This window comes from Chelonia mydas, chromosome 4 (genome assembly GCF_015237465.2).
Source record: "Chelonia mydas isolate rCheMyd1 chromosome 4, rCheMyd1.pri.v2, whole genome shotgun sequence".
In the NCBI taxonomy this organism is placed as follows: Eukaryota; Metazoa; Chordata; order Testudines; family Cheloniidae; genus Chelonia; species Chelonia mydas.
The window spans coordinates 56935312-56955471 of record NC_057852.1 but is presented as its reverse complement, the minus strand read 5'-3'; the positions used below and the strand labels follow the sequence as shown (position 1 = coordinate 56955471).

The 20160-nt window shown below is 39.5% G+C and overlaps 1 protein-coding gene across 5 annotated transcripts in view; it reads right to left on the bottom strand.

The window, feature by feature from the left end:
- Window positions 1-20160, bottom strand: part of ARHGAP10 (Rho GTPase activating protein 10) — a 247263-nt gene that overhangs the window by 102940 nt on the left and 124163 nt on the right. For all 5 annotated transcript variants that reach the window (XR_006290642.1, XR_003563785.3, XM_007055702.4 and 2 more), the window contains 5 exons: window positions 16687-16793; window positions 14771-14865; window positions 7774-7855; window positions 6397-6439; window positions 1680-1745 (listed from right to left, as the gene is read on the bottom strand). Coding sequence is in view for 3 of the 5 variants with exons in the window: in XM_007055702.4 (XP_007055764.1) it covers window positions 1680-1745; window positions 6397-6439; window positions 7774-7855; window positions 14771-14865; window positions 16687-16793 (393 nt within the window). In the remaining 2 variants the exon portion in view is untranslated. The remainder of the gene's footprint in view (window positions 1-1679; window positions 1746-6396; window positions 6440-7773; window positions 7856-14770; window positions 14866-16686; window positions 16794-20160) is intronic.

Genomic DNA, 20160 nt, shown 5'->3' with positions numbered 1-20160 from the left:
CTCAGATCCATCTCCACTTCCCACTGGGTTCTCAGTCCCAGTCTCCTCCTCCCAATCTATTTCCACCAACAGGTGCAGCTCTTGTCCGCTCTACATTTGAATCAGACATCCTCCTCCCCCACATTGCTTAGACCCAGCAGAGGGTCACTGAGAGGACAGTCGAGACAGTCTTTCCTGCTCTCGCAGTTCAGGTGTCCAGATCTGGGCCCAGTACAGCCAACTATAGCCCAAAGCTGAAATTGCAGGGAAAGTCCAGCTGATCTTAGGGCTGGAGCATGCTCATTGTAGATGGAATTGTTAGAGATTTTAGTAGCTAAAATCTGAGAAATCTTTACTCAGCAAGTACAAACTGTGATTTTTCTAAGGCTTACAACTTGGCCAAATTTGGGAAGATCTCCACTGGGACGGCAAAAGGCACATTCCTAACACACAGGTCGCTCCCTCTCCCCTGCCAAATTTCAAATCCTTGCACCAATGCTTGGGAGTACTAGAGTTTTTCAAAGAAAAGGTCTTGAATTTTTTAACACAGGCAAAATAAGGTATTTTTTCCTAGCCTTGATCTTGGAAAGAGCTGAACCATTCTAAAAGAAATGCTCAATAAATCAATCAATCTGTTGGCCTGAGGCAATCAGGTTCTTAAAAGAAGAATTTTAATTGAAGAAAAAGTAAAAGAATCACCTCTGTAAAATCAGGATGGTAAATACTTTACAGGGTAATTAGATTTAAAACAGAGAGAATCCCTCTAGGCAAAACCTTAAGTTACAAAAAGACACAAAAACAGGAATATACATTCCATTCAGCACAGCTATTTTACCAGCCATTAAACAAAAGGAAATCTAATGCATTTCTAGCTAGATTACTTACTAACTTAAGGAGTTATGACGAGCATTCCTGATCTGTTCCCGGCAAAAGCATCACACAGAAAGGCAGACCCTTTGCCTGCCCCTGCCCCCCCCCCGCAGCTTGGAAAGTATCTTGTCTCCTCATTGGTCATTTTGGTCAGGTGCCAGCAAGGTTATCTTAGCTTCTTAACCCTTTACAGGTGAAAGGGTTTTGCCTCCGGCCAGGTGGAATTTTATAGTTCTGTATACAGAAAGGTGGTTACGCTTCCCTTTATATTTATGACATCTTTTAAAAAATTAAAAGCTTCATTAGCAGCATATTAAGCCCCTTATAGCCTGCAGAGTGAGGACTAGGAACTGCACGCACCCCTTGATGGTGTTTCAGTAACCATGGGCAAATATCTGACCTCCTTTTTACAAACACTGAGACTGCATGAGGCCTGACACAAGAGTGGGGAAGAATATACCTACAGACCCTCCATCAGGATTTCCTCAGGAGTACAGGACACATTTTTGTATACTCAGGAGCAGATCACCCTTAGACCTAACAAGTCCTGCATCTTGGCATGGGGTTAGACGAGATGACCCTTTTAGTGCCTTCTAACCCTATGGTTCTATGATTCTACCTGGAGCACAGCCACAGCCAAAATGGAGGGGCTGGACAGATGCTTCTTCTGAGTCTGGCCTCCATCTTCTCCAAGCTCTATAATGGGCCTGGTGAGACTTTATAACAGATACACACACACACACACACACCCCACTCCCACCTTCTCACAGGCCTCAGTCATCTTTGTCCTTCCCTCATGAGCAGTAGCACTTGGCTGTGTTGATCATTACCTCGTGTTTCAACGGCACTGATGCATTTTCTCAGAATGGTGAACCCTATCTTATCCAACTGTGCACCTAAAAGGAAAAACAGTTTCAAAAAGTTTTAAGCACAATTAATAATATATTTGTCTTTTTCTCACCGATGGCATGTCTACACAAACACTACATGCAGCAAGCTGGGGTGTAAATGTACAGCGTTCCAGCATGCTTCACACCAACTCTCTGTGTGGATCCTGCTGCTATGCTCTAAACATTCCCTAATGTATTTTCACCTACTTCTGTTTCAAGCCACAGTACGTCAACGCAAACTAGGGAACTTTTAGCGCACATCAGCAGGGTCCACAGGACAGTTAGTGCGCAGCACGTTGAAAAGCCGCAGATTTACACCCCTGCTTGCTGTGCCGTAAGTATTCATGTAGACATGCCCAAAGATACAAAGATTCAAGGCCAATCTAGTGCTGCTTTTTTGGTAGAAAGTAAGATTGCACCTAACCCTACAGACAGGACTCACTCAGGCAAAATTGAGGAAGAATTCCAGGAGTAGGCACCTTTGTAAAATTTTCTAGAGACATTTTTCTTTTTTGGTCTCTTATATTTGTACAGAACCAATCCTGCATGCACTTGCTACGAGGTGTAGTGACTTCAGAGAGTCTATTCACAGTACTAAGTCTTTGCGGGATTTGACCCTTAATTAGAAACGTATGTTGGCAGGAAAAGAATGTGGTTTAAGATTATTTACTGCAAAGCAAGACAGACTAATCCTAAAAAATTTTCAACTCATTGGAACACGTCCTGCAAGATCTTGAGTATTTGAATACTAGCTATACCCACTGCAGATTTTTAAAGGAAAACCCCAATTCTTAAAACACACCCATAAAACTAAAATGCGCATGGAGACTTTCTGATGGAAAACCCTCAACTAACAGCCAAAAAGACAACAACTGTATTTCCAGTCTTGTTTAAATAATTCCGTGATATTTCCTTTTAAAATAAAGTGAAAATCATATGAAGAGAAGCCTCATGTGAACTTGTCGTTTATTAAATAAAGGATATGAAAAAATAATTATTTATAACTTTTTCGCTTTAAATATTTTGACAAACCTAAAAAATGGATCCAATGTCTCTTTTTAAAAAAGTATTATGTAGAATGAATAAAATCTAAGAAAGTTCACCCAATTGGAAAAGAGAGTACTTGTACAGAACACATTGCAATGCTTCTCCCCTATGGAATTCTTCTAGCATCCCCAACAAAATATGTCCTACACAAGCCAAAAGATTTTTCCCACCACAGATTTAGGACATGTATGTGCATCTCTTCATGGCAGCTGATGAATGGGCTACCTAAAACATGATGTTTTCAAAGGATAATACTTGAGAACCAACTATCTTTGTGGCACTGTCTAATCCCTTTTCTACTAAATCAAAACTCATGTTACACAACCACATTTCACCTAACCATCTGGTCTTCACCTTCACTATTGGCTTGATCCTACACCATGAAATCTTATGGAAGCTTTCCCATCGACTTGAGTGGGAGCAGAATAAACCCCAGGATTACAAAGAACACATGCATTAACCCCTGAATCCAAGGAGAATAGTTGCCTTCATTGTTGGGACGGTGCCAAATTATTATGAATTATTGTGATTGATATGAATGAATGTGGTGAACATGAGTTTGGTATGGCTTGATACGTTTGAATTTGCTAGAGGATTCTGGGAGCAGGGTTCTCTTAGCATCAGACAGTTGGTATGGAAATTTATTGAGAGTGATCAGAGGCTCTATCTGTGTGTGTGATTCAAAATGGAACTTTGGAACATATCACCCAATGACCAGCTCACCAAGTAAAGAAAATGCAAAAACACGCGATCAGTGAGGTTGGCACAGGCTGACCCGGGTCAAAATGACCCTTTAAGATGGCCCCACACGAAGAGCTCAAGTGAATGATTGAGGAGAGGATAAACGTTAAATGATCTTTGGTCTCTGTCCATTTTGCAGTCCCTTCTAAAATATTAATTAGAAAAACTAGTAATGAATAGGGCTCTAAAATATTAATTGCAATTAATCGCAGTATTAACTGCACTGTTAAACAAGAGAATACCAATTGAAATTTATTAAATATTTTGGATGTTTTCCTATATATATCTTGTATTCTGTGTTGTAATTGATAAAGTGTATATTTTGATTACAAATATTTCAATGTAAAAATGATAAATAGAAGAAATAGTATTTTTCAATTCGTCTCATACAAGTACTATAGTGCAATCTCTTTGTCCTGAAAGTGCAACTTACAAATGTAGATTTTTTTTGTTACATAACTGCACTCAAAAACAAAACCATGTAAAACTTCAGAGCCTACACGTCCACTCAGTCCTACTTCCTGTTCAGCCAATTGCTAAGACAAAAAAGTTTACAGGAGATAACGCTGTCCTCCTCTTATTTACAATGTCACCAGAAAGTGAGAACAGGCATTTGCATGGCACTTTTGTATGCAAATGACATTTTCCATGCTGGTGATGCTAGTTAAAAAAATAATGCATTAATTAAATTTGTGACTCAACTCTTTGGGGGAGAATTGTACATCCCCTGCTCTGTTTTACCCGCATTCTGCCATATATTTCATGTTATGCCAGTCTCGGATGATGACCCAACACACGTTGTTCGTTTTAAGAACACTTTCACTGAAGATTTGACAAAACACAAAGAAGGTACCAATGTGAGATTTGTAAAGATAGCTACAGCACTCGACCCAAGATTTAAGAATCTGAAGTGCCTTCTAAAATCTGAGAGGGACGAGGTAGGGAGTATGCTTTCAGAAGTCTTAAAAGAGCAACACTCTGATGCAGATACTACAAAACCCGAACCATCAAAAGTGAAAATCAACCTTCTGCTGGTGGCATCTGACTCAGATAATGAAAATGAACATGCGTTGGTCTATACTGCTTTGGATTGTTATTGAGCAGAACCCGTCATCAGCACGGACGCATGTCCCCTGAAATGGTGGCTGAAGCATGAAGGGACATATCAATCTTTAGCACATCTGGCATGTAGATATCTTGTGATGTGGGTTACAACAGTGCAATGAGAATGCCTGTTCTCACTTTCAGGTAACATTGTAAACAAGAAGCAGGCAGCATTTTCTCCTGCAAATGTAAACAAACTTGTTTGTCTGAACAAGAAGTAGGACTGAGTGGACATGTAGGCTCTAAAATTTTACGTTGTTTTATTTTTGAATGCAGTTTTTTTTGTATATAATTCTATAATTGTAAGTTCAATTTTCATGATAAAGAAATTGCACTACAGTACTCGTATGAGGTGAACTGAAAAATACTATTTCTTTTGTCTTTTTACAGTGCAAACACTTGTAATCAAAAATAAATATAAAGTGAACACTGTACACTTTGTATTCTGTGTTGTAATTGAAATCAATATATTTGAAAATGTAGAAAACATCCCAAAATATTTAAATAAATGGTATTCTATTATTTTTTAACAGTGTGATTAATCACGATTAATTTTTTTAATCGCTTGACAGCCCTAGTAATGAAATATTTCTGGGACATGTGACTCCTCTGAGAATAAGAGGTATAAATGCTAAGCAGAGTTAGTTCACCAATTAACATCTGAAGAGGTCTGTGATGCTGTAAGACAGAGGGTCTCAGGGTAGCCAACAACCTGCTATGAGGGACCATTGTAGGACTTTTGAACCAGAGGGCCTTGAGGTAACCCAACACCCTGCTTCGGGAGACATGTGACAGACCAAGTAACCGAGGAGAGGAGAGATGAGAAGAGTCGAGTCTCCATCTAGGACTGGTAGCTACACCTGCTTTGTGTGCCAATCAAGATACTGTGTAAGGCCAACATAGTTACTGAGGGTTTATGCTTGGGGAATTGAGGCTTATTAGGAAGACGTATTATATAATCTTTTACTGCTTGTGTAATCCTTTCTCGAATAAACTACTGTGCATTGAGCAAATTGAATCCAAATTTTCACTGGTACTTGTAACAATCTGCCCAGCTGTGGGCCATTAAATATCCGTTTCAACATTCATCACTACCTCTTTCTCCATAGGAAAGGGTAAACAATTAAAAAAATATCTTTTATAATGCCAGGTTATGGTTCAGATTTTGAGGACACACAAGTTTTGATTCTCACTGCTACATTAACTCACTACTCTTGCAAATCTACAGTATTTTACACTACTATATAAGCACTACTTTATGCTGTTTTTATATATGTGTGCAATGTGACTAAGTTATGGTTTCCAATGCCATATCGTTTAATTTTCTGATTTCCATACAAATATAATCTCAACCAGTAAAGTTTTGTTATGTTTAGAAGTTGTACCCTTAAGGCACTTATAGTATGAAATGAGTTGACATGAACAATGGGATAGTTTTTCTCAAAGCAGGTGTGAACTTAGACCCCAATACTGCACGCATCTATGCCTGTGCTTACTCCTGTGAGAGGAACCATTAACTTCTGTGGGATGATTTATATTAGTCAAGTTAAGCATGTGCATACGAGTTTTCAGAATCGGAACCAAAGGGATTAAAACTGAGTTCTTTTTAAAAGTGTACAATCTCTTGTAAAACATTTTTATCTATGCATTTCAGAATTAAAATGTTAAATATTTTATATTTTAATATAATAAATTGATAATTATTAAAATATTAACATATTTAATATAATAAATATTAGTTTTAATAGTAGCTCCAGGTACTTACTTCCCTCCTGTCTTGTGTCGGCTCTATTCAAATTGATGAACAGCTAATAGAAAAATACAAAAATTTAATGCTCTGCAGTAAACAAGTTCATAAGAACAGAACCAAGATGCTTCCTGCTTAATGCCAAACAGGCACAATTGCAGCACTTGATTGCTAACAAATACTGGGCCTCACTTGATACAGTACATTAGCCTAGAGCTGCTCGAATAACAATTTCCAGCCCATGGGGAATTCAGATATTTGACATTTGTGTTTGTTCCAAAGAGCATGAAGAGTCAAACTATCTAAACTTTTTTGGAACGACACATTTCATTTTGGGTTCGATCAACATTAAACTGCAACCACTTAAGCTGCCCCAGAGCCTTACAAGAGTTGTAGTTAAGGTGCCCCACACATCCCCATTTTTCTCTATGGGCAGACTCCCTGGCTGACTGCTGTGCATTCATGAAAGATGTAATCAGGCCAGAGAGCTCATCCTAGAGAGGACATTGGAGGCATGAGGCACTTATATTACATCTCCCTAGTGGCAAAATGGCAGCTGAGGTAGATGCAAATTTTAATGTCAACCCAACCAGAAACAACATTTTTCAATTAGATTTTCCAGAACTATTGGCAGCTCAACATTATATATATTTAACTGCTGAATTCTATTGGGTAAATCAAGTCCTGGTGAATTATAACCGGAACTATTCACAACTTTAAAAAGTTTTTGCTATGATGCTGACAAAAAAGGGGTAAAGAAAAGAATTTTTAAATTCACAGGAACTATCTGTTGTGACACAGAAATAATACCACCTACTATCAAGTCCCACTATTCTTGGCTTACAAACCTAAACCCTAGATCTGAATACTCAAATATAACAACATGAATAATCCAGTGCTGTATCCTAACTCTGCAACTCCATCCCATGTCTAAAGTATTTTGATATGAACCAAAAACAGGACAACTACACAATCACGAACAGATTAAAAAATAAAATCATTTTCAAGTAAGACCTATTATTTTCCAGTGTATAGTACATTTTTAAGCTTATAGAAATATTGTCACATGACTGCTCATGCAAGTCTATTTGAATAGCTTAGATTGTTATCAGGAAAAGTGATTAAGTCTACACTAGCCATTACCTAGAATAGTGATATCATCATTGTAATGGAATCTATAAAATCAATTTTTGCTGTTACAAAAATGAAACACCACAGCTTCACCACAATCTTTACAGACGTCTATCCTGTGCTAATGTTTTATTTCACTGATACTCTCTTTCAGTAAATCTATCATTTTGCAGAATTACGTAATCCTGGTAAGCCCTGCAGAAAACATGATCATCATTACACTATAACTGTATGTGAAAAATAATCCATGTATTATATTCTTACAGCTTCTTTTCCATCCAAGGCTTCCATCCACAGCTTCCTGTCCTCCTCAGAAAATGCCTGCATGGTCACAGGAGTAACAGATCTACAGGAACACCAATAAAGGAAAATAACTATATTTGTCTTTTTATTAGCCAGTACATATAACATCAATTTTGCCTCTTTTTGAATGGCACTCCCATCACCATCACAAAATTCACTGTCCAAGAACAAACTCCTTTTTTGTGTGTACTATATTACAGAACATTATTCACCCTTAATATTGATGTACTGAGAAATCAACTGTATCTCCACAGTGAACAGCCATTCTGCAAATTAGGCAGCCAGAGAAAGATTAACAATCCACTATAAACTACTTATTTAAAGTAGAAGTTTGTTAATTTCACCAACAACTGAGAATTACTGAATTTTGTGAATTACAAGATACACAAGATTCAGAGTAACAGCTGTGTTAGTCTGTATTTGCAAAAAGAAAAGGAGTACTTGTGGCACCTTAGAAACTAACCAATTTATTTGAGCATAAGCTTTCGTGAGCTACAGCTCACTTCATCGGATGCATATTAGTCTCTAAGGTGCCACAAGTACTCCTTTTCTTTTTAAGATATACAAGATATATAAGATCAGGGCTATTGTACAAAAATATTACTTTGTTAATTTATTTGAAATGTAGAGTTCAGTTTTAAATATTTGTGCCAATACTCTAGAGTATTCTAGTAAATATTCTATAGTACATTTTATAAAGAGTAATTAAGTCTTAATATAATACCTCATTACAAAATTTAGCTATTAAAATTTTTCTAACAAGTGAAGAAAGTCTGAATTTTGGGATGTAGAGATTAGTAAATAGAGATTAGTGTAAATCTAACTTTTTTTTTAATAGAGTATGAGGGAACTTTTAAAAATAAATGATTGTGAAGCTTAGTAAAGAAACCAAATGCAAGGGAAGTTAACAGCTGCAATGAAGCAGGAGTAGTGATGCTGGTAATTACTTTCCTGCCAATTAAAAACAGTGTATCACATTCACCCTGTTAGAATATAGATAGTCAGGCCTGTCTGTAAAGGCCTATAAGAATTTAGGTGTATTCTTATCACTTAGCTAGTAATAGAGGTATAAAAGAAAGAATCAAAATCACTGTCTCCTGGTGTAAGGGCCTTCTCTTACTGTGACAGTCTGAGGCCCTGTGCTTAGACTAAGGCCTTTGGCTAAGCAGCAGAGGCAGCCACAAGCTGGGAAGTGAATGGTCACATCCTCACATTCCAAACTAGTCACACTGAAATAAGGCAATCTGGGGCTGTTAGAAAAGTGATCTGATCTATCACCTCCAGAGAAAGGGAAGAGCCTAGAGGATGTAAAAGGAAGTTTAGTTTAATAGTTTTCTGTTCAGTAAGAACTCACTTATCAATAGACACAGCTGGGAAACCCTTATGTCTTTATAGATGTAGTTGTGAAATCCTCACTTCTGTATTGTTTTGTCATTATAGTTCCCACTTTGCTATTGTTTATTGGCATGGTCGCTGTCTGGTTCTGTGATTGTTTCTGTCTGCTGTATAATTAATTTTGCTGGGTGTAAACTAATTAAGGTGGTGGGATATAATTGGTTACATAATCATGTTACAATATGTTAGGATTGGTTCGTTAAATTTCAGGAAAATGATTGGTTAAGGTATAGCTAAGCAGAACTCAAGTTTTACTATATAGGCTGCAGTCAATCAGGAAGTAAGGGGTGGGAATGGGAACAGGGAATGGGGGTGGGGAAATTGGAATCATGTGTTGCTGGGGGGGAGGAGGGGGGATGGTAACCGGGACACAGGTAAGGCTCTGTGGTGTCAGAGCTGGGAAGGGGGACACTAAGGAAGGAAACTGGAATCATGCTTGCTGGAAGTTCACCCCAATAAACATCTAATTGTTTGCACCTTTGGACTTCGGGTATTGTTGCCCTCTGTTCATGCGAGAAGGACCAGGGAAGTAAGCAGGTAAAGGAATAAGCCCCCTAACACACCCTGCCACTGAATACCATATTTATAAATATGATATGCCTCAATCCTTTTTCTTTCTGCCTTCCAATTACTGAACTAAGTTTTGGTTTTCCAAATTAATTTCAGTATAGCACTGTGCAGATAGGAATTATGGTGCCCTACTCCCTTGCTCAGTGCATCCCTTTGGATTACACATCAGGACAAAATACCCATACAATCCAAGGATTCAAGATACTGTAGTAAATGGAAGCTTCCTGCCTCAGATTTTTTTTTTTTTTTAATTGTCTTTCCTCTGAGCCAATGCTAGACTCAGGGGAGCCAATTATAATTATGGAAACGAACTGCAAATGGCATAAACATTTCTCTTTAGATCTATTAAAGTGAGGGTACGATCAGTGTGCAAACAAGAGGTATCCTACTCTCCTGAAAAACACTGCTTCCCCCTAGCAGATATAAAAATAAACCATAAAAAAAAAGCCTTCTGCAGGACTTCATTAAATGTGTGCATCTTATAGCCTTTGTGGCTAAATATAAGAAAATACAGATATGAATAGAAGAAGTAAGATGTGGGAGATGGGGGGAGAAACAGACTTTCCAGGGCTTAAACTGGACATTTAGTATTATTCAGTTTCAACCATGCTAAATGTACAAAACTGAATAATTCTGCAAGGAAAGAAAAGCAGGGAAATGGCTGAACTAGCAAAAGGACCACATAATACCTCAACGTCTTCTCTTATCTCCATTTTATTAGTGAAAGTAAAAACCCAGTATATCGCTTTTACATAATGCAAATGCTCCTCCTCTTCACTAGAATTACAAAAGTGAAGTGAAAGCACTAAAACACACTCTCTCCCCCACCCTCAGCAACGTATCAAGAGAATCATCCGTGTTCTGTATTGGTACAAAGCTAGTCTAGGAGAGATATTTATTCCTTCCCCTCCTCCACAAAGGTGGTCTATATTTAAGGTTTCGTTTCTTAAAATTTGCCACTACTACCACCACAAGTTAAACTATTGGAATGTTAGTGCAGTCAGGGAACATAGCCTACACTAGAACTTCCGCCATTGCTACTTCTGGTGGAACCAAATCAACTGCTAACAATGCAGGGAAAAAAATTTCTTGGGCAGGCAAGGTCTATTGCATCATCAGGACATACGACTACAGTGATGAAAAGCCTCTTATCAGGATGAAACAGTGTACAGTGGGCTAGAATAAATCTTTTTATGGAGAAGTGTAGGTATCACTGCAAAGTCAAAAAAGTGTGCATGTTGCAGACATATAAACAGTATGAAATAAGGAAATTTGTACTATCTGTCCACTGATCCTAAAAATGTTAAATACTCACATCTTCCACTGTTACTGTCATGACAAGTACATTAATGTTGAACTATTTCTCAAGAAATTAGAGTACTTCAAAGCATTAAATAGATTCCCATAGCACAGACCCATTCTTATGTTGTGCATATGTGAAAGTAGAAAAGCATCAAACGTGACACGAGATATTAAATCAGAAGAATTGGTATCTAGTGTTGTTAGCGTGAGGCAAGTTTTGGAGCCCATAAAACCTACAGCTTGGATTCTGAGAAGGATAAAGGACAATCACAGCTTTCTGATTAAAAGAAAATGAGAGTTAGTTTCTTGTTACGAGAGCTTTGAAAACAAACAGATGTCAACTGATTGCTAAACCTGAGACTCTTTCCTAAAAATCATTGGTCATTCCCTGTATCCAAACCATGGGGACACACAAAACCCATGACCCATGGTTAGTCTTTTGACTACTTTGGTGGGAGAGATGTCTGAGAAATACACAGCAGTGCTGTCCAGACTGCTACTAATGAAGCTAGGACAGTTGCTAAGCCCCTACACCAGCTGGGACAGTGCCTCTACTGAGTAGCCGGCACAGCCTCCATCCACAAGGGGTACACAAGAACATAAGAACGGCCATATTGATCAGACCAAAGGTCCATCTAGCCCAGTATCCTGTCTTCTGACACTGGCCAATGCCAGGTGTCCCAGAGGGAATGAACAGAACAGGTAATCAAGTGATCCATCCCCTGTCATCCATTCCCATATGCTGGCAAACAGAGGCTAGAGACACCATCTGGGTCCATCCTGGCTAATAGCCATTGATGGACCTATCCTCCATGAACTTATCTAGTTTTTTTTTTAACCTGTTATAGACTTGGCCTTCACAACATCCACTGGCAAGGAGTTCCACAGGTTGACTATGCATTGTGTGAAAAAATACTTCCTTTTATTTGTTTTAAAACTGCTGCCTATTAATTTCATTTGGTCACCCCTAGTTCTTGTGTTATGAGGAGGAGTAAATAACACTTCCTTATTTACTTACTCCACACCAGTCATGATTTTATAGACCTCTGCCATACCCCCCCCCTTAGTCATCTCTTTTCCAAGCTGAAAAGTCCCAGTCTTATTAATCTTTCCTAATATGGCAGCCATTCCATACCCCTAATCATTTATGTTGTCCTTTTCTGAACCTTTTCCAATTTCAATATATCTTTTTGAGATGGGGTGACCACATCTCCACGCAGCATTCAAAAGGTGGACGTACCATGGATTTATACAGAAGCAATATGATATTTTCTGTCTTCTTATTTAACCCTTTCTTAATGATTCCCAACAGTTTCTTCGCTTTTTTCACTGCTGCTGCACATTGAGTGGATGTTTTCAGAGAACTATCCACAATGACCATTTATTCCTACCCTTTGTTTCCTATCTTTTAACCAGTTACATCTCAATACCACAAGAGGCAGCCCTGTGTACTGGTTACAGTGAACAGGAATTGGTTCAATTTTGCAGGGGGAAGATGGGCATGAAAAATTGTTTTCCAGGATCAGCCAAACATGCTCCATTCCGGCTCAGTGGCAAAGAGCACACAAGACTGAAGAATTTGAAGAATTAAGTTTTCACACCATATGCCAGGTTAGAATGGCATTAATTGGCAAGCTCAGGGAGTAAGTTGGATGGCTAGAAGGCAAGAGCTGCAAAAGGGCAAAGTCAGAAAAATGTTAGAGAAATATCACAGAAAGTGACAGATTACTCTGTGCATAAGGTCACAAAGAATGCATCAGTGTCACATCATCAGAAGACTTGCCAGAGTGACAGAGAATGGCAAAGAGCAAAGTAACATTTTCAGTAATCCAGCTCTGATTTTAAAACATTTTTCTAGAATCTATGGATTTCTCCACACTCATGGAAGTAAACAGAGAGTTAGGAGTAAAAACTGTAGCTTCCCTGAGACCTGGTAGGGTATTATAAACATGTTCCACCCTGGCATAGGGCTTAATAAAGATGACAATTTGCATGTGTCAGAGACAGACAAATGCAGATTCCATATTAACCACAATCATGCTGAGAGAGCCCTGCAAATCATATCCACTTTATATCCGCAGACCATTTTTGCAGATCGGATGCAGATACAAATTTTGTATCTGTGCAGGGGTCTAATCATGCTGATTAATAGGGTGTTACAGACACAAGGCACACTGGGAAGTCTCTACCCCAGGATACCCAATGATGCATCAGTGTAAGGGAGTTTGGGTTTTATTTGATCATCTCATCTGTAAAGCTGACCTCCAATATGCAGTTTAAATTTAGTATTTTGGAGCCTGAAACCCATAACCGGGAATTGATGAGACTCTCCTACATTCCAAGTAGCATTTCGTACTAGACCTACTCCAGTCCAGTGCAGAGAGAGAACTGATTAACCAATGGAATACATCTTGATCAAAGAAGTATTTTTAATCACAATGCCTTCTAAACTGGATTCTCCCACCCTCACACTGAATGAAGACCAGTTGAGGTGGAAAACGTAAAATTTGACATATTTTAAAATATTAGATTTATCTGATAGGCAAAATGAGTACACAGTTTCCTGAGTTTGAGATAACCCAGTAGAACGCAAATGGAATCACACAGGAGAGAAGGCTGCAGCACTGTATGGGATGTATCATGCCCTGTAATGAAAAATTAGTACAGTAGAACCTCAGAGTTATGAATACATCGGGAATGGAGGTTGTTTATAACTCTTAACAAAAAGTTATGGTTCTTCTTTCAAAAGTTTAAGACTTAACATTGACTTAATACAGTTTTAAAACTTTATTATGCAGAAGAAAAATGCTGCTTTTATCCATTGTAATTTAAATGAAACAAGCACAGAAACAGTTTTCTTACCTTGTCAAATCTTTTTAAATTTTCCCTTTTTTAATAGTTTATGTTTACCACAATACTGTACTATATTTGCTTTTTTCTTTTCTTTTTTTTGGGGGGGGCTGGCGGGCAGGGGAGTCCGATGCTGCCTGATTTTGTACTTCTGGTTCCAAATGAGGTGTGTGGTTGACCAGTCAGTTCGTAACTCTGATGTTTGTAACTCTGAGGTGCTACTGTATGTTACTTTTATATTGCCTTTGCATCCCATAATAAGAATAAATTGCCTGGTTCTAACTTAGCCAAAATGTAGCTTTGTAATATACCTTTCATTTCAGTGACCAGCATACAACAAATCACAAGAAACTGTAATTCTCCATGGGCTTCTTCCCTCTAACGTTGAAGTAACAGAGAACCCAATATTTGGTCTTTTGGCCATTAATGCATGGATAATCCATAGTGACCCTTGTCTTCCATCACAGCTATATGTGCTTCAAATAAGGTTACAGCCACCACTTTATCATTATTATTGTACACATTCCTAGTGTGCACAAAGAACCATAGTGCATGAGCCAAGAAAGAATGTATTTCTTTTATGCTTTTTCTTCAAAGTGAAAACCTCAGGCACTGCCTGCATTTGAAGGTAGATTCTTATTGCCTCATAACTTTGGATAATTCAAGCTAAACAATAAGCCAGGACTGCCTCGCTTGGATATTCCTCTAATGATGATTTCCTTGCAGGAAGCCGTTTTATTACTATGCATCTGAGATCCTCGCAAGGAGAGGCAGTATATAAAATCCAAGTTATTATTAACATTTACCCTGATGCTTTCTTTAGTGTATTTTACCAGCTTACCTGTCTGCAGCTTCTATGTCAAAACAGAAACGCCTGTCTATAGTATCCATATTTCTTTTGGTACAGAATGTAAGGAGGAAAACGTCCCCGTCACCCTATAAACAAGAGATTTTTTTTATATGCTTGATGTAATAACAAAACTGAAATCCAAAGCTTCTGTAAGCCAAGTGATGAAACCTGAACATGATAAACCTATATTAAAGTAAAAGCAAAAGCTGGACTGAAACTGACATATGCAATGGAATTCAGTTATGGTTGCCATTCAGGTCTTTAAAATCTAAACATGTTACTGCAGAAGCCTCAAAAACCAAGGCTATTTTATACATCTTATACATCTGCAGCAATACAGTGCGTCTTTTATTTGAAATTTTGTAGTTTAAATGAATAAAAACATTGTAAAAAAAAATCAGAACGTTGCACCCATTGCAACATCAATGCAGACATATTGTAAGAGAAACTTTCACTGCAACATTTTTTCCCAGACATGGTAATATTCCAAATTCCACTTTAAAGGGCTACAATTAAAGTAGTTAGGACAAAAAAGGGACCTACAGTACCATGAAATTTGCGTTTTATAGCAGGTGTTATCTTCAAAATCCACTGTGTGTTCATAGCACATTTGCAAACTCATCCTTACAGCATCCAAAAATCAAATACATGAAATAAACTGTGACTGATTTTCAATAAGCTGCTGTATGAGGCACTCTCCTGTATTAGAACATGCAGCCATTAGTTTTGTGTGGTGGACAGTACGTTATGCATTTTAATTAATTTTAACATTTCTAGGTGCATGAAGCTTTGGTTTGAAAGAATAAATTACACTATGCGGTTCAAGAAGGGGAGATCTTCAAAAAAGGACAAATGCCAGACAGAACAACAGGTCACATTTTTTGGCTTAGCTGCCTTGCTGGTGTCTCTTTAGAAACTTTGTAGTGCATGATTACATATTTCATTAGGTTAAATAAAATAGCCTATTACGTCACAATAAGTTAGAGTGTAAATTTACAAAAGTGCCTACATGACTTAGGAGCTTAAGTGCTATAGACTTCCAAGAGCACTTAAGCTCCTAAGTCACGTAGGCACTTATGAAAAAAATTTTCCCAACACATTTAAAGAAATATGTTTTACTAAGAATGATGAAAAGATCCTCCTGTCTACCAAGCATACATGGATATAATCTTCAATGGAGTTCCAACCCCTGAGGACTATTAAAACTAAACAGGGCAGGATGCTGCATTTGCAGGAAGATTGACTAGGAGATCTAAAACGCCTTTTTAATCTTCAAATTTATTATTTCTGTAACAAAAACATATTTCATTCATACTAATGCCATCACTGAATGCCAGGCCCTGAAAGATGCTGAGTGCCCTCAATTCCCAAACACTTCAATGAGAATTAAGGGCATTCAGCATCCAACAGAGGACTGACCCCTGAATGTTCTAGATGCTATCAAGGAAAGCTTAAATTATTTTTCTGATTGTCCGTGCAAATTGCATTCCATTTTAAGAATTATCTAAAAGCCTCCTAACCTAACCCCTCCTCCCCCCACCGCCAGCTCTCCTGTCTACGTACCTTGGAAGAAAAATTTGGATGGAGAGTATAAGTGAGAAACCTAATGCAACTGTACTGTCTCAGTTCACACTTGGTTCAGACTAAAAACTTTAAATCCCCTTAGTGAAAACTACATATGAAAGGCACATTAGGTGTATTTTAGCTCTCATATGTTTTCTACTTTTCCAACACTAAGCAACTAAAACTTCTACAGAATCCTTATCTATTAAACCATTCCATTATTTTAGCTTAATATCATTAGAGGGCAAATGTGAACTGCATGAAAAATGTATTTGACATATCTTACCTAACATATCCTCTCATTTAGATACAGGGCATGAAGAAGTATAATGAAATGTACTTACAATTTTCCCTCCTGACCTGTGTTCAAATGGGATCATGGTGAACTTCTTTGTTTCCTTCCTATACATGCAGTAATGTTTTACCCAACTGGAGCCAAACGGGGCAGGCCCTTAAAGAAAAATCAAACCATTAACTATATCTTATTATTTAAGATGTTTTGCTGCTCTTCCCATTTTACAAAAAGGTTAACCTATCATTACATTCCTAACTGTATCAAGTTACAAAGTCGAGCAATATTGCTGTCAAATCATAATAAATGTTAGCCTGTGTTTAGTGATCTGTACACTACTGCATTATGTATTCTATTCTCACTGATATTTACAATCTAATGGAAAACAGCTCTTACTAGATGCATCTCCATCTTACCTCCTTCACTGCTAGACAAAAGCATTTTTGCCCATACAATTGCTTACAATGAAATCAAGGAATTTCAGGGCACATTAGGTGTGCTCAGAAGCAATTAAGCAGTAAACTTATCATATAATCCTAGTTCTAAAACAAAACGCTGTCTGATACATCATTATATACAGGTAAATTCTGCTTACCCAACTACCTGGAAGTGAGGGTATCCAGAACTTTGGATAATCTGTTTTGAATAAGTGAATTTGAGTTCCAATATGAATTTCAGATTAAGAGATAAAAAAACAAAAACAAATTTTGAGTAACTTGAATTTGAACACTAGGCACATTTGGTTCCATAGATATTTTTCACTCTATCCAATGCAAGAAAGCCCAGCAAGTCAAACACATACCACAGAATACTACAACATGGCTCATGCTCACCTGCATCTTTTAGAAGAGAAACTGGGCTCTGGTCTACACTATGAGTTTAGGTCGAATTTAGCAGTGTTAGATCGATTTAACCCTGCACTCGTCCACACGACGAAGCCATTTTTGTCGACTTAAAGGGCTCTTAAAATCGATTTCTGTACTCCTCCCCAATGAGGGGATTAGCGCTGAAATCGACATCACGGGGTCGAATTTGGGGTAGTGTGGACGCAATTCGATGGTATTGCCCTCTGGGAGCTATCCCAGAGTGCTCCACTGTGACCGCTCTGGACAGCACTTTCAACTCAGATGCATGAGCCAGGTACACAGCCAGGAAAAGCACCAGGAACTTTTGAATTTCATTTCCTGTTTGGTCAGCGTGGCAAGCTCATCAGCAGAGCTGACCATGCAGAGCTCATTAGCACAGGTGACCATGCAGTCCCAGAATTGCAAAAGACCTCCAGCATGGACCAAACGGGAGGTACTGGATCTGACTGCTGTGTGGGGAGACAAATCCGTGCTATCAGAACTCCGTTCCAAAAGACGAAATGCCAATATATTTGAAAAAATCTCCAAGGGCATGATGGACAGAGGTTATAACAGGGACCTGCAGCAGTGCCGCATAAAAATTAAGGAGCTCAGGCAAGCCTACGAAAAAACCAAAGAGGCAAACAGCCACTCCAGGTCAGAGCCCCAGACATGCTGCTTCTATAATGAGCTGCATGCAGGCCGTTCACACTGAGCTATTCGCATTTGGCTGGCAGGGATCTTTCCTGATACTAGTCACACGGTGGGAGGAGGAGTAAAGTAATCATCCCAGAGAATTGGGGCGGAGGGGAGAAAGTTAGTTGGGTTTGTGCTGCACGTTAACTCGAAAACCGCAGCCCCTCCTTTTAAATGGCCAACCCAACGGGTGCTTGGTATGGGAAAGGAGGGCGCTGCTGTTTGAAACAATTCCCACATGTTATGAAGGTTGAAGAAGACGAAAGACTGTGTCTTACCATGGCTGCCTGCAAGCCGAATTCTTTTGCCCGGCCCTGCGTGTGTGTTATCTCTCACACCAAACCAGCAGGCCCTCAATATAAGAGGCAAAATGCGATCTTGTACCGAAAGCACATGTGGTATGTAATGTTAACTGCTTGGTTCACCCTGAAAGAGTCTATCCATTGTTCTCTAAACTGTGTCTTTTTAAACACTACTCTCCCATTTTTTCCTCCCGCAGCTGCAAATGTTTCAATGCTCCCCCTATCATCTCCATCCCAGAGGCTAGTGCAGATAAGAAGGCAAAAAAACCCGCACTCACGATGAAATGTCCTCTGAGCTCATGCAGTCCTTCTGCACTGAAAGAGCTCAGCAGAATGCGTGGAGGCAAACAATGGCAGAGTCCAGGAAAGCAGAAAATGAACACGAAGACAGGCGGGACGAGCAAGATGAGAGATTGGGGGAGCAGGAGGAGAGGTGGCGGCAGTGTGATGAGAGGAGGCAGGATGCAATGCTTAGGCCACTGGGGGATCAAACTGATATGCTCCTGCGTCTCGTGGAGCTGCAGGAAAGGCAGCAGAAGCACAGACCGCTGCTGCAGCCCCTGTGTAACCGCCCGCCCTCCTCCCCAAGTTCCATATCCTCCTCACCCAGACGCCCAAGAACACAGAGGGGAGGGGGGAGGACAATAAACTGCGCCTGTGCGCTTTTAAACATCCAAAGGCACATTCTACCACCATTCTGCACGTGCTCAGCCTGTAGTTGAACAGCTCCTGACTACTGTCCAGGCTGCCTGTGTATGGCTTTGTGAGCCATGGCATTAAGGGGTAGGCTGGGTCCCCAAGGATAACTATAGGCATTTCAACATCCCCAACAGTTATTTTCTGGTCTGGGAAGTAAGTCCCTTCCTGCAGCTGTTCAAACAGACCAGAGTTCCTGAAGATGCGAGCATCATGTACCTTTCCCAGCCATCCCACGTTGATGTTGGTGAAACGTCCCTTGTGATCCACCAGTGCTTGCTGCACCATTGAAAATTACCCCTTGCGGTTTACGTACTGGCTGCCAAGGTGGTCCGGTGCCAAGATAGGGATATGCGTTCTGTCTATCACCCCACCACAGTTAGGGAATCCCATTGCAGCAAAGCCATCCACTATGACCTGCACGTTTCCCAGAGTCACTACCCTTTATAGCAGCAGCTCAGTGATTGCGTTGGCTACTTGGATCACAGGAACCCCCACGGTAGATTTGCCCACTCCAAATTGATTACTGACTGACCAGTAGCTGTCTGGCGTTGCAAGCTTCCAGAGGGCTATCACCACTCGCTTGTGAACTGTGAGGGCTGCTCTCATCTTGGTATTCTTGTGCTTCAGGGCAGGGGAAAGCAATTCACAAAGTTCCATGAAAGTGCCCTTACGCATGCAAAAGTTTCGCAGCCACTGGGAATCATTCCAGACCTGCAACACTATGTGGTCCCACCAGTCTGTGCTTGTTTCCCGGGCCCAGAATCGGCATTCCACGGCATGAGCCTGGCCCATTGCCACCAGGATGTCCAAATTGCCGGGGCCCGTACTTTGAGAGAAGTCTGTGTCCATGTCCTCATCACTCTTGTCACCACGCTGCCGTCACCTCCTCACCTGCTTTTGCAGGTTCTGGTTCTGCACATACTGCAGGATAATGTGTGAGGTGTTTACAATGCTCATAACTGCAGCGGTGATCTGAGTGGGCTC